The following is a 12393-nucleotide window of genomic DNA, read 5'->3' as shown; positions in this document are numbered from 1 at the left end:
TCATTCCTCCAGATCATTCTCAGATTTGATAGGGCCACCCAAATCAGAGCTTCAAAACCTAAAAAAAAGGAAGAAAGAAAGAAAGAAAAGAAAAGAAAAAAAAAGAAAAGCCCTCACCCCAAATTAAGGAACTTTGGCATCACCCTCTTTTTCCTAAATAGGCACTCACATCTGGAGTTGCTCTGTGTGTTTTATAGAATTAACCTGACTTGCCTTGGTTAAATTTCTAAATCATCCTTCCATTTGATCTTGAATAATCGTTTCTAGTTTCATCCACTTTATCATCTGCCTGTGGTCTAATCAAAGTTTACCTCTGTCGTATTCAAAGGGGTGCGTGCATGCCAGTTTTGGTCCCCTGATCAGAATGTTCTACAACCTCTTTCTCTCCCCCAAGATTCTGAAAAGTGGTGCCAGGAGCATGCAGAGAAAAGAGCCTAACGCACGTGAGAGGAATCAGTGGTCCCATCGTGTTCTTGAGAATTCTGTTTGCTTGCCTTCCCTACAAACAGACTATTCCCTTTTGACATTTACCCTATGAAGCATGCTTTGTCATTTACTGACAACTGTCACAAATTGTCAGTTTTCTTTCATCTGTCATCGTGTCCAGATCTTGGTGCATGTGGTGAACATTCAGAGAATTAAATTTCTGAAAAGATCCGTGTTTCCTGGAAGCAGACAGCATGCCCAGGAATTGTCTGAAGGATCAGAAGCAGGGACGGAAAGATGTCCCAGCTTGCACGGAGCACTGACCCTGCCTGCCCTCTCTATCTCTGAGGTCCTTCTTGCATTTCCCTTTTCAGCTTGGCCACCCCCTTTGGGAGCCAGCTGGAGGCCAAGCTGCCATGAGAACCTAGGTCTTACTCTGCATGGTGAATGTGTTCGCACTGCCAGTCTCTGTCTGGTGGCATGAGAAGAGTCCTAACATGCATCCTTACTTGGAGAGATCGCTTCCACAGCAAAATACAAGGAAGGAACAAATAAAGGCCTCTTGGGGGGTGGGGGTGGGGTGGTGTTCTACCTTCAGTGTGGTTGAAGTAAATTGCCAGGGTTGTGGCTAAAAATTAGAGCATCATTTGCTTCTCAAACGAGTCGCCGAGGAGGAGATCCCATGCCATCCCTTACGGCCGTGTTCTGCTTCTGAGCCAGATCCTTGTTACCCTTGGAGACTTTCTGGCATTGCATTAAGCTGTGCAATTGTCCAGTTAAGGTTTCTCCAGGTGCACCCCTTCTTTCCTCTTAACACCGGAGCTGCAGCCACACAACTCCCAAGTCCCTGGAGGAAATCATCTGCTTCTATCCCTAGCTCTAAAGGCTGGCCCCAGTACCTCAAGCCTCCAGAACCCTGCCTCATTCTAAGAGTTGGAGTTGAACTTATTTTCATGGTAGTATTACTTGATAGGTGTGCTTTGAGGAGGTCAGACCATCTACACCCCAGCTGAAACTGGTGGTACAGGCACCCTACATTAACAATGAGTCCCTTCATCCCTGATCTCCTAGTCCTCAAGGGACAAGAGAAACCTAACCTCCAGGGGAGCCAGCTATCTTTGCAAATTATCCAGTAAGTGGATTTTCTAGGCAGAAAATGCAACACCTCATTAAATTTTCTTTTAACTTCTGGATACACCAGGAAGGATTTCGTGAAAGCCATTTTACCTTTGCAGTACATAGGGTAGGGTGCAGATCTCCCTATGGTGTATAGGAAACTTAGGTTTCTAAATACTATGAAGAATTTCTCTTGTGTGGATATTAGCCTTTAATTTGTACAATCCAAACAGATCAAAACAAGACGAAATAAGGAAATTTCAAAGTAGCATTTTCTAAGCTATGCTCAGTGGACCACCAGCTCCTTGAGATGTTCAAAGACTATTTTTCCGAACGCGTATCCACTCATCAGTCAAGTTTATGAAATTCTGGGCTACATAAAATTAAGCAGGTTTCTTTATAGAACGAGCATTGCAGAAGCTACAACATGCTTTGTGAGTCTCTAGGGTGAGAGAGAATATCCGTAAATACTTCACTATAAAGCTGTTTTTCTTAGAACAGCTACAGAGCGAGTGCCCCACTGCAAACCTTAGAAATGCACCCTTAATATTCCACTGTTAATGAAACCTTAATATTCTACTGTTATTCTAATATTCAACCTTAATATTCTACTGTTCTAATGACCTGTTTGCTTGTCTTTGTACATGGCCAGAAAATGGTCATGTCTGTCCTTATAAAGAATGTGCATCCAGGCCCACAGAGAAAGCAGTGTATTCTCTAGCATTATAGTCGATGCAGGTGTAGCCACAGGTGGATAGACTACCTTTCTGCAAATATTTGGAGGGATTGGTACTTTCATGTCCTATGGCCACATTCTGGAAAGATCCGTCACTTCCTCTAATAATGTCTGTCTCTCTCTCTCTCTCTCTCTCTCTTTCGCCCATGTCCCTTTTGCTTCAGAGCCAGAGCCACAGTTGGGCACGCTAATCCTTAGCAATATTACTCCTGACAGCTTCAACGTGTCCTGGACCGCTCGAGCCGGGCCTTTTGCAAAGATTGTTGTCAATGTTAGCGATTCTCACTCGCTGTATGAGCCGCAGCAGCTGACGGTCTCAGGAGACACACAGCACGCTCACGTCACGGGCTTGGTGGAGAACACTGGCTATGACGTTAGTGTGGCGGGGACCACCTGGGCCGGGGACCCCACCAAGCCCCTCACGGCCTTTGTCACAACAGGTACTCATTCAGAGGTTGTTGCTTGTCTGCTGAGAATTCGGAGGTGGGGAGCGGGGGAAAGGCAAGAGGCGTTCTGAAGGCTTTCGACCCCAAATCCAGTCTTCGCTCCAGGTGTACACATCTAAGTGAAGAGGGAGCAGATCCTGTAGCAAAGAGGGGTATTTTGCCACCATTTGTGGGAAGTGGAGACCGTGTATTCGACAGCTGTGTCAAGTTTCCAGGGATTTCCCTGCCTAGCTTTATGGGCTGATCCATATTTTAGCGATTCTGGCTGAAGAGTGAGTTCTAAGGTAGTAACAGCCAAGAACAGGAATTTTGTCCATAAATCATGCTATGCTAAGGCCGTTTATAAACCACCTGCCCCAGAAATGCAGTAATTTATCTTTTTTCTTTAAAAAAAAAAATACTTCATCTTAAATCAACATCTACAACAGATTTCTGAAGGTTTGACCTAGCATAGCAGATAAATCCAAACTTCATTAAAGCTTACCCATTTATTAAACTTGACCTCTAACCTCTCTTGGAATTACCTTAAGAATTGCTTAAAGATACGGCTTTCCCTTTTTTTGCCTGAGATTATCCCAGATCGATGGCAAAGCCTGCAAACGGTGTGCACTTACCATATCCCTAGCCTGACAAACCTCAGGAAGTCTTTAGAAGTCTCCAGCCTCCCGCTAATGATAATTTTCAGGAGACTGACTTTACCTTCTGATTCTCACATTAAACCAAGCCTCTCCCAGCATCCAAAGTTGCTGCCAAGAAGACATGCTAATGCGTTCAATTAAATATTTAATTGGAGGCAGCCATGATGACCTCGAAGCGTGAGGGTTTTGATATCAGGCCTGAGTGGTTTCTTTTTTTTTTTTTTAAAGATTTTATTTATTTATTTGACAGAGAGAGATCACAAGTAGACAGAGAGGCAGGCAGAGAGAGAGAGAGAGAGGGAAGAAGGCTCCCTGCTGAGCAGAGAGCCCGATGCGGGACTCCATCCCAGGACCCTGAGATCATGACCTGAGCCGAAGGCAGCGGCTTAACCCACTGAGCCACCCAGGCGCCCCAAGCCTGAGTGGTTTCTGATCTTCTCCCACATCTTAGCTGCATGACCTTGGCTGCTGTTTAACTGCTCTGAATTCCAATTTCGTTATGAATGAAGATGGGACGCCCACAGCTACTTGGGGCAGCCCTTGTCTCAGGAATTAAATGGATACAATGAACTTTAAGGGTCTGGTTTCCAGCAAGTGCCTCACAGATGCTGGGTTCTTTCCATTTCCTAGCAATAGGAGGGGAGCAGTGTTCTGAAAAATAAGCCGCAAGTCTAGATAGAAACTCAGCAGCTATTGTTGTGAAATCATGACTTTCCTGTGATTTTTAAGAGAACACGGACATGGTTTTAACAGGAGATCAGAAAGTGTTTATATTTTCTGTCCCGTTGCCTACTGTGAATTCAGTCGTTCAGACAAGTCTTCAAATACAGAACATGCTCCTTTCTCAGTGGGGCAGGGGAGGGAGCGGTGGGGACTCCCATTCTCTCGCATCCCAAAGCCATGAGATGAGCTGGAGAGGAGGAATGGCCAGCCACCCATCCAGGTCAGTCAGGCCCTTACTTGTCGCCTCGCCTCCTGCAGGACCTCCCACAGAACAGGGAGAAGAAAGGCAGGCTGGGAGTGCTGGTCTTGGGAATCCTAGATCTGGTTACAGCATTGTCTCAGCTAATCCCTGAAGTGAAAAGACCCCGAGTTTTAAAAGAAGCATATTTTTAAAAAAGAGAAAGGATAAAAAAAAAAAAAAAGCTGAACATGAATGACTATAAATAACAGGCCCTGATTGACTGACTAATTAGCCTGAAGCCCTTGTTTTTGTTGGACTCTGCCGCTTTGATGGGGTGGAGATGCCAAGGGGCTAGCTACCAAAGAGGCCCCATTTATCTAAACAAAACTCAGCAACAGAACTTGAGAGCCATGTCTTGCACACAGAGAAGCCTCTTTGCACAGCGTATGAAATTTCATCTCTGCCTTTGATAGACTTATGATTTGGGGTAGATCCTTAAATGGAAAACAACAACAACAACAACAACAACAAGAACACCACCACCACCAAAAAAAAAACAAAAAACAAACAAAAAATAAATAAATAAATAAACCGTCAAAACAAAGAGCAAGTGTGTTAAAAAAGTACAAGTCCAAACCACAACAAAATTTAAATCACTGCTTCGGGAATGAACGCATTCATTCACTTGTTCATTCAATCACCAAAATCTTTATTTTTCTTTACATCCCGTGGATTAGACCCTGGGTGTTCGTGTAAGGTCATTTATTTCTTTGAAAGTTTCTATTTAGAAGCAATGGAAAATGTGCCTCCAAATGAGGGGGAGCTAAAGCAGCCTTGGTCATGGAGTTCCCAGCCCCACGCCCCCTCCAATGAAAACCAACATTCACCAAGACCATGCTTTGTTTTGCTAGAGGCACTGGACCTTCTCCACCGATCCTACCTACATCTCCAGACTTGCCAGCCCTGATGGGGTCACTAATTAGACGTTGGCCCAGGGTGTGGGAAGAGCGTTGAGCTTGGAATCAGATGGCCTGGGTGGGAGGCCAGCTTAGTCCCCCAGTAGATGTGTGATCCTGGATAAGTCATTGACCTCTGTTTCCTTAGATGTCATGGGGGTGAGGGGACAGGTAGCAATAGCCACTTCACAGTGTCATTGTGAGGTTTAAATAGGAGAACAGATGTGGAGCCTGATCAGTTGGGACATAATGGCACCTAGGAACTTAAGTGATATAAGCTCAGTCCTTTTGGAAACCCCCGTGTGTAAAGACCCCACAGCACCTGGGACACAGATATTTGGTGAATGAATGAACAGATGACAATAGAACTTACTAAAGATCCAATATGTCTTTATCTTCTGACTTTATCCAGGAAAACAAACAGCCAAAGAATTAACGAATCCTAGTATTCCTTAACTGGGCTGCAGTCATAATCTGCTAATTCTGACACATGAAAAACCTTACCCCCTCCCTCTAGTTCAGGTTATGAGGACATATGTCACTAATAGGTCTCATCCACTTGATTCAAAGTGAACTAGAAGTGGAATAGAAACATGAAGTACACCAAAAAGGAAGTATGTATTTAGTGGGGAAGTGGGGGAATTGATTTCCTTCAAGACCTTCAGAAGACAGAGGGAAACAGAGAAAGGGATCCAAACCCAACAAAAGCCATCCAATTTTATAGGGAAAAAATCATGGCCTTTGGGGTGAGACCCAGCTAAAACCTTCGCTCTGTCGCATCCTTGCTCTGTGACTTTGGCCAAGCCAATCGACCTCTTTGAAACTCAGGGTTTTTTGCCTGCATAATGGGAATAATGTCTATCTCATAGGCCTGTTGAGAGATTGGCACAAGATAACATCATCTGGCCCCTAATAAGCTCTTACTAAATATACATTTTCTGAGAATTTAACGCATTTAGTGATTGGGTATCTGTCGCTATTCGTGGAGACATGTGCTATCTCAGCAGGGTCAGCGCCGCTAACCTGAGTTGTTTTCACTCCTCCCTTCTTTCAGAGGCCCTGCCCCTTCTGGAAAACCTAACCATTTCCGACATTAATCCCTACGGGTTCACAGTTTCCTGGATGGCATCGGAGAATGCCTTTGACAGCTTCCTAGTAACGGTGGTGGATTCTGGGAAGCTGCTGGACCCCCAGGAATTCACACTTTCAGGAAACCAGAGGAAGCTGGAGCTTAGAGGCCTCATAACTGGCATTGGCTATGAGGTTACGGTCTCTGGCTTCACCCAAGGGCACCAAACCAAGCCCTTGAGGGCTGAGATTGTTACAGGTATTTGGATTCAAGTGAGCCATTTTCTCCCTTCCTTGGTTCTCTTCCATGTAATCCATCTACCACATCACCAACGTCCTTGTCCATTTTCTTTACGTAATCCATAGATGTGGCCTGCTCTTTTGTGTTTCCCCCCACACCCTCCCTTGTCTTGTGTCTCTACTGAGCACTCCTCTTCTCCCACTCCAGAAATGAGAAGGTCAAAATGTTTGCCCCTTGGCATCCCAAATCTTGTAGACCGTGTCTTGTCCAAGTTCTTGTGTGCTTATTCCACATCACCCTCTTCTGTGTACATCCTGGCTGGTCCTCAGCTATGTTTCAGCCTTCTCAAAAGAAATATACCAATGAGGATATTTCAAAAACTTATTTACAACATTTGCCATCTCAACATCTCAACTATGATCTTGATAAACTTACCAGGTGGGCTCGTTATTGGAAACCTAACTGCACACTTATTTTATTGGTAAACACTAATGTCATAGAGATTCTTTGACACAGACTAAATCCATAATTTTCTCAAGACTAATAATAATTCCTAGATACATAAAACATTAACAACTTTTAACAGTCAAAAATCTGTGTTTCCCAAAGTCTTTCCAGATTTTACTAGCTCCATAGGCTATTCAAAGGTCCTGCTTGGTGAAGAAGTTCCATGTACAAATAAGTTTTGGAAACATAGTTTAATAGCATCCTTGACAACAGGACTTTCCAGAATAGCCCAATGTGCATGTGTCTTTTCCAAGAGGGACTTACCCAAGCAGTATTTCCCGAACTTATTTGACATCAGATGCCTTTTAAGGAAGAGGAGCAAAGAGGAATGGTTTGTTCTGAGTACACTTTGGGAAACTCAGCTCTAAATTTACCTTGACAATGAGTTTTGTCTAGTGAAGGCAATCCAAGATCATACCTTGAGTCCAAAGTATGGAGTACAAGAGGTTTCAAGCCTCAGTTCTATCCTCTGAATGCCTGTCTAATGGTTTAAAAAGCAAGCAACAAAGTCAAGAGTAGGAGCCTTCTTGAGTACAACAGTTCCAAGAAAAATGCAAAAAGACCATAACATAACATTTTAAAAGCCATTTTGCTCAGGGTCAAGGGAAATATAATCAGCAGTATCATCATGGGCAACTCTACAGATCGTTAATACTGGTTTATTTGTCTTTTAAAAAAGAAAAAGACAAAGGTCTCACAGAGGATGGGCACTCAGCCATTGGAAGACAGAGAGCAAATGTAAACAAGTTACTGGCTTTGAACTTGTTTAATAATGCATGGGAGGGGCCAAAGCAGAGTCCAGATGTGGACTGATAGAATTGCTTTTAGACAAAACTCACATATACAAGCATCCACTTGGCTTGTATTGGATGTATGAACTCCATCTTCCCCTTCTCCTAGACCTACTTTTTTGTGTTGAATGATTTTATTTTTGGGAACTCAGGACACTTCTGTCCCTGAGAGCCAGGGCCAGTGCATACTAATAACCCGCCCTCACCGCCCCCCCATCCCGCAGAAGAAGACTGCACGGGCTGGTAAATGATGTTTTCTCTCCTCCTCCCACCATGTTCTCCTCCTCTAGAAGCCGAGCCAGAGGTGGATAACCTTCTGGTTTCAGATGCCACCCCAGATGGTTTCCGTCTGTCCTGGACAGCTGATGAAGGGGTCTTCGACAGTTTTGTTCTCAAAATCAGAGATACCAAAAAGCAGTCTGAGCCACTGGAAATAACCCTACTTGCCCCCGAACGAACCAGGGACATAACGGGTCTCAGAGAGGCCACCGAGTATGAGATTGAGCTCTATGGAATAAGCAGTGGAAGGCGATCCCAACCAGTCCGTGCCTTAGCAACCACAGGTACCGTACCTCCACAGGAGAAAACCGAGAAAAGTCATTGACGCGGGGGTCTTCTTTCACAGGGCTGGGAAACTGCAAGAGCTTTGAACGCAGCCAAGCTCTTTCAATTACAGACGGTGCGAGTGTGGAAAATTTGGCTGAGCCTTCGTGCAAGAGGAGCAGGATGCCATTTATTTAATGGAGTTGTTGAGGATTGAATGAGATAATTCATGGCAAGCCCACAGCAGAGGGTCTGGTGCATAGCAAGGGCTCTGCAAATTAAAGCTAACTGGAGTTGCATTATTTTCATTAATACATCATCATCATGACAGTTATTGCAATTTTTAAATTCCAAAGACCCTTCTTCCAGCCGATTATCGCATCTTTTTTTTTTTTTTTTTGGATGCAGAGGTACCTCTGGGCAAATGTTTGACCTTACAATGTGCAGGGGATAATGGAGAAGTGGTACCTCCACCTATAAAGATGAATATTTATCAGATGCAATGTGTAAATAATCCATTGCGTGCTCAGGAAGGATCAAAGGAGGGAGCTGACAAGGTCGACAGGCTGCTCATCGTGACGTTCATGATTTTATAGGATAGATACTCCATGGCAGGTCTAAAAGGCACTAAAGGGGAAAATGCAAACCCTTTTCCCTATGAGTTGTTCCAAGGAGGAAAAAGGAAGTTGATTGGTAACAGGACTCTTTAGCGGGAAAGACCTATAACAGGTGTGGTGAATTGTCCCTGAAACTAAGGGACAAGGAGAAACTAGCATTCCCTAGAGAGACTGCTTCAAGAGGAATCAGAAGAAAGAATCACAAAAGCACAGGAAGAGGTAAAAGGGACCAAGGAAGGGGGTAGCCCAGCCTCTTCTGCTCGTGCAGAAAGATGCGATTTGCCTCACGTCACACGGCCAGGTTTGGTGTAGAACCCAAACACGGCTATTTTAATACTATTTTATTATTGTATTTTAATATTTATTTTAATACTATTAAATGTAAGCAGGCTGGATGACAGAGAACCAATGAGTGTACATACTTGCCGTCTCTGAAAAGCAGCACATTAGCCAAAAACTCTGTGCGCAGAGGTGGATGCATTACCATGTCAAGGTGCAGGACCTGAGGAGCTCTCTCAGAGAAGCCACCTACAGAAACCATAATCCTTATCTGTGGGTGTGGAGGAAACGCCGAAGTGCAGACAGCAGTCCAGGTGGAGGAAAACCCGTTTCTTAGTAGCTTGGACAGCCTGTCCATGGGATGCGGGTCCTTGTCTCCTCCTCCCTGTGGCTGCGCATAAAACAACCTCAGATCACAGACTGAGCCTGATTTTGACCTCGGTTTGTAGACACTGCCTTTCCACGTTTGCTTCTGATCACTGATTTTGTTTTGCCAATCTTTTTTGCTAGAGGCCCTGCAGTTCTAAAGCCAAAAAAGAAGGAATAATCAAGAGGGTTTTGTTTTTTTTTTCTTCTTGTAAGAACCAAAAAAAGAAAGAAAGACCCTGCTCTTTCGGAAAAGCTTTTCTTTGATTACTTATTCTGGGGATTTGTATTTCAAAGCCAACGAGAAGTAAGGGTGCGTGTGTGTGTGTGTGTGTGTGTGTGTGTGTGTGTGTGTGCCCACATGTGCCTGCGTCCCTTGCTCCGTACTTGGAAAGGACAGGACAGGTGACTCCATTAGACAGAATACGCCTTATTCCATTGTAACCTCATGTGTTTTATGAAGTTTCCCTCTTGTTTTTCCATCCTCCTTCTTCTTTCCTTCCCTGCGTAGTTGTAAACCCTTCTCTGGGATGTTCTGTTCCTCTTTATCCTCATCAAAGCTGCTGCAGGTTCTCCTCTCTGGGATGTTCTGTTCCTCTTTATCCTCATCAAAGCTGCTGCAGGTTCTCCTCTCACTCCCAGAGCACCAGCTGCCAGCCCCGAGTGCCCAGCGGCAGAAAGGGCGGTCAGGGTCAGGGGCGGCGCATACAGCGATTTGGCCTAGAGCCTCTGGGGAGAGTCCCTGGAGCCTAATCCTTGCTCTACCAGCTGTGCGGTCTTGGGCAAGTCTCCTTTCCCCTCTGAGCCTCAGTCTCCCCATCTGGCAAGTAGAATTTAACTCAGAATTCAGCCATGAGGTTTTTTTTTTTCTTTCTTTCTTTGTTTTTAAGGATTTTATTTATTTATTTACAGACAGAGATCACAAGTAGGCATAGAGTCAGGCAGAGAGAGAGCAGGAAGCAGGCTGCCCGCTGAGCAGAGAGCCTGATGCAGGGCTCGATCCCAGGACCCTGGGATCATGACCTGAGTGGAAGGCAGAGGCTTAACCCACTGAGCCACCCAGGCGCCCCTCAGCCATGAGGTTTAAGGAAGATCATGAATATCAAATATTTCGTTTCCTTGCCCGTTGTAACAATACTGTTACTATGATTGGGTTGATTTCATGTAAATTTAATTTTTTAAAGGGGTGCTTGATTCAAAGTTCAAAATTTAGAAAGGATCTATAGCAAAGTCTCTCTGCAACTCCGTCCCGGCTCCCTAGCTGCTCGAAATACAGGCATTCGATATTGCCACTTCTTTGTCTGTAGAAATAGACAAAATTAGACATAAATCTATTATTCTCTTTTTTAAAAGATTTGAAGAAAACCACTCTTTTACAGTCTGGTATATGTGGGTTTCTTGCTTACTGGATCAGAGAGATAATCCCATATGCCTTCTTTGCTTCCCCAGCCCCTACTAATGGATTCGTAGGTTAATCCCTGTATTTGCAATGGCAAATGGAAGTTTGTGCCACTTCCTCCCAACAGCCATGGTCCCTCTTTGGAAAGTCCAGAGTTGCCAGGAGCATTTTTGGTCTCTGGGGAGCTAAACACCAGTGTGCCTCCGTGCACCAAATGGAGGGGCCCCGGAACAGACAGAAAATAGTTAAAAACCCAGCCACGGAGTATGATAGCTTTGTCTTCCTCTTCTGGAGATTAGAGTGCTTAGTGAGGAGCCTGAGATGATTCTTTCACCTGTCTCCGTCACCGCCCCCAGACACACACCTTCCATACTCCCTTCCACCCCAGAGGCCATGGGGGTAGTCAGTGCCCCTTCTCCAAATTCCCAGAAACCAGCCCCCTTTCCCAGACGGTTAACCTCGCAACTCCTCTGCCCAGTTCCAATTCAGATGCACTTGAAACCACGCACCACCTAGTGGCAATGACTTTGTGTCCGGGGCCTGACCCAGCAGGCCTGCAGAGACCCACTCCTGTGTGAACCAGGCTCTTCATGCTCCGTCCCTCGGGCTCTGACTCCCATGAGGCATAGAGACGGTGACCACCAATTACAAGGCATGTCCTCCATGCCGCACGGGCAGGGCAACGGACACTTTTATCTCCACGAATCCCCGTGACACAGCCAGACCAAGGGAAAGCCACATTCAACCCACTTCACAGTTGGGGAAACTGAGACTAAGGGTGTAAGGTGTTTTTAGCTAGGAAAGTCAGAACAGAATTCAAACCCAGGTCAGTCTAACCCCCAAATCCTTGCTCTTAAACCATACTGGTTCCAGTAGCTATCCTCGAAGCTTAATATGGGACCTGGGACACATTAAGTATTTGGTAAAAACATGTTGAAGGGAGAATAAATTTTTTTCAATGACTTTTCATGGCCACCTCATTAAAGCAATGGACATTTGCTCCAGATTTGGGCATGGCAACTTTTTATGCAAATTGCAGAAGGAAGCCCTCTTCTACCTCCTTGGGAGTTTTTAGCAACTCCAAATATTTCCCTAATGGAGTTTTTATTGAAAACCAAGCATCCACTTGGGAAAAGAGAGGCATCGCTGTGCTTATGTCTCCCAACTCTTCAACAGAATGATTTAGTTGCTGTGGGAGGCTCTGTCTTCAGGTTCCCGTTGACCATCTCCTCTCCTGTGGTGCTGGAGGCTTGTGGGCGCTGTTTATGACAGAAGGAGATATGCTAAAATCACACATAGTCTTTCACACGGAGAAAGGCCTATCATCCAAAAATAGCACAACACTGAACCTGGATTCCCA

At 44.9% G+C, this 12393-nt stretch overlaps 1 protein-coding gene across 1 annotated transcript in view; it reads left to right on the top strand.

Moving 5' to 3' along the window:
• Window positions 1-12393, top strand: part of LOC111146196 (tenascin C) — a 110180-nt gene that overhangs the window by 77464 nt on the left and 20323 nt on the right. Inside the window, exons 16-17 of the mRNA XM_022501635.1 lie at window positions 6277-6549; window positions 8120-8392. Coding sequence (XP_022357343.1) covers window positions 6277-6549; window positions 8120-8392 — 546 coding nt within the window. The remainder of the gene's footprint in view (window positions 1-6276; window positions 6550-8119; window positions 8393-12393) is intronic.

Source organism: Enhydra lutris, unplaced genomic scaffold (assembly GCF_002288905.1).
Source record: "Enhydra lutris kenyoni isolate GAN:26980312 unplaced genomic scaffold, ASM228890v2 scaffoldscaffold13, whole genome shotgun sequence".
Taxonomy (NCBI): Eukaryota; Metazoa; Chordata; class Mammalia; order Carnivora; family Mustelidae; genus Enhydra; species Enhydra lutris.
The sequence above is the reverse complement of the archived record's forward strand: the minus strand, read 5'-3'. Positions and strand labels throughout refer to the sequence as shown.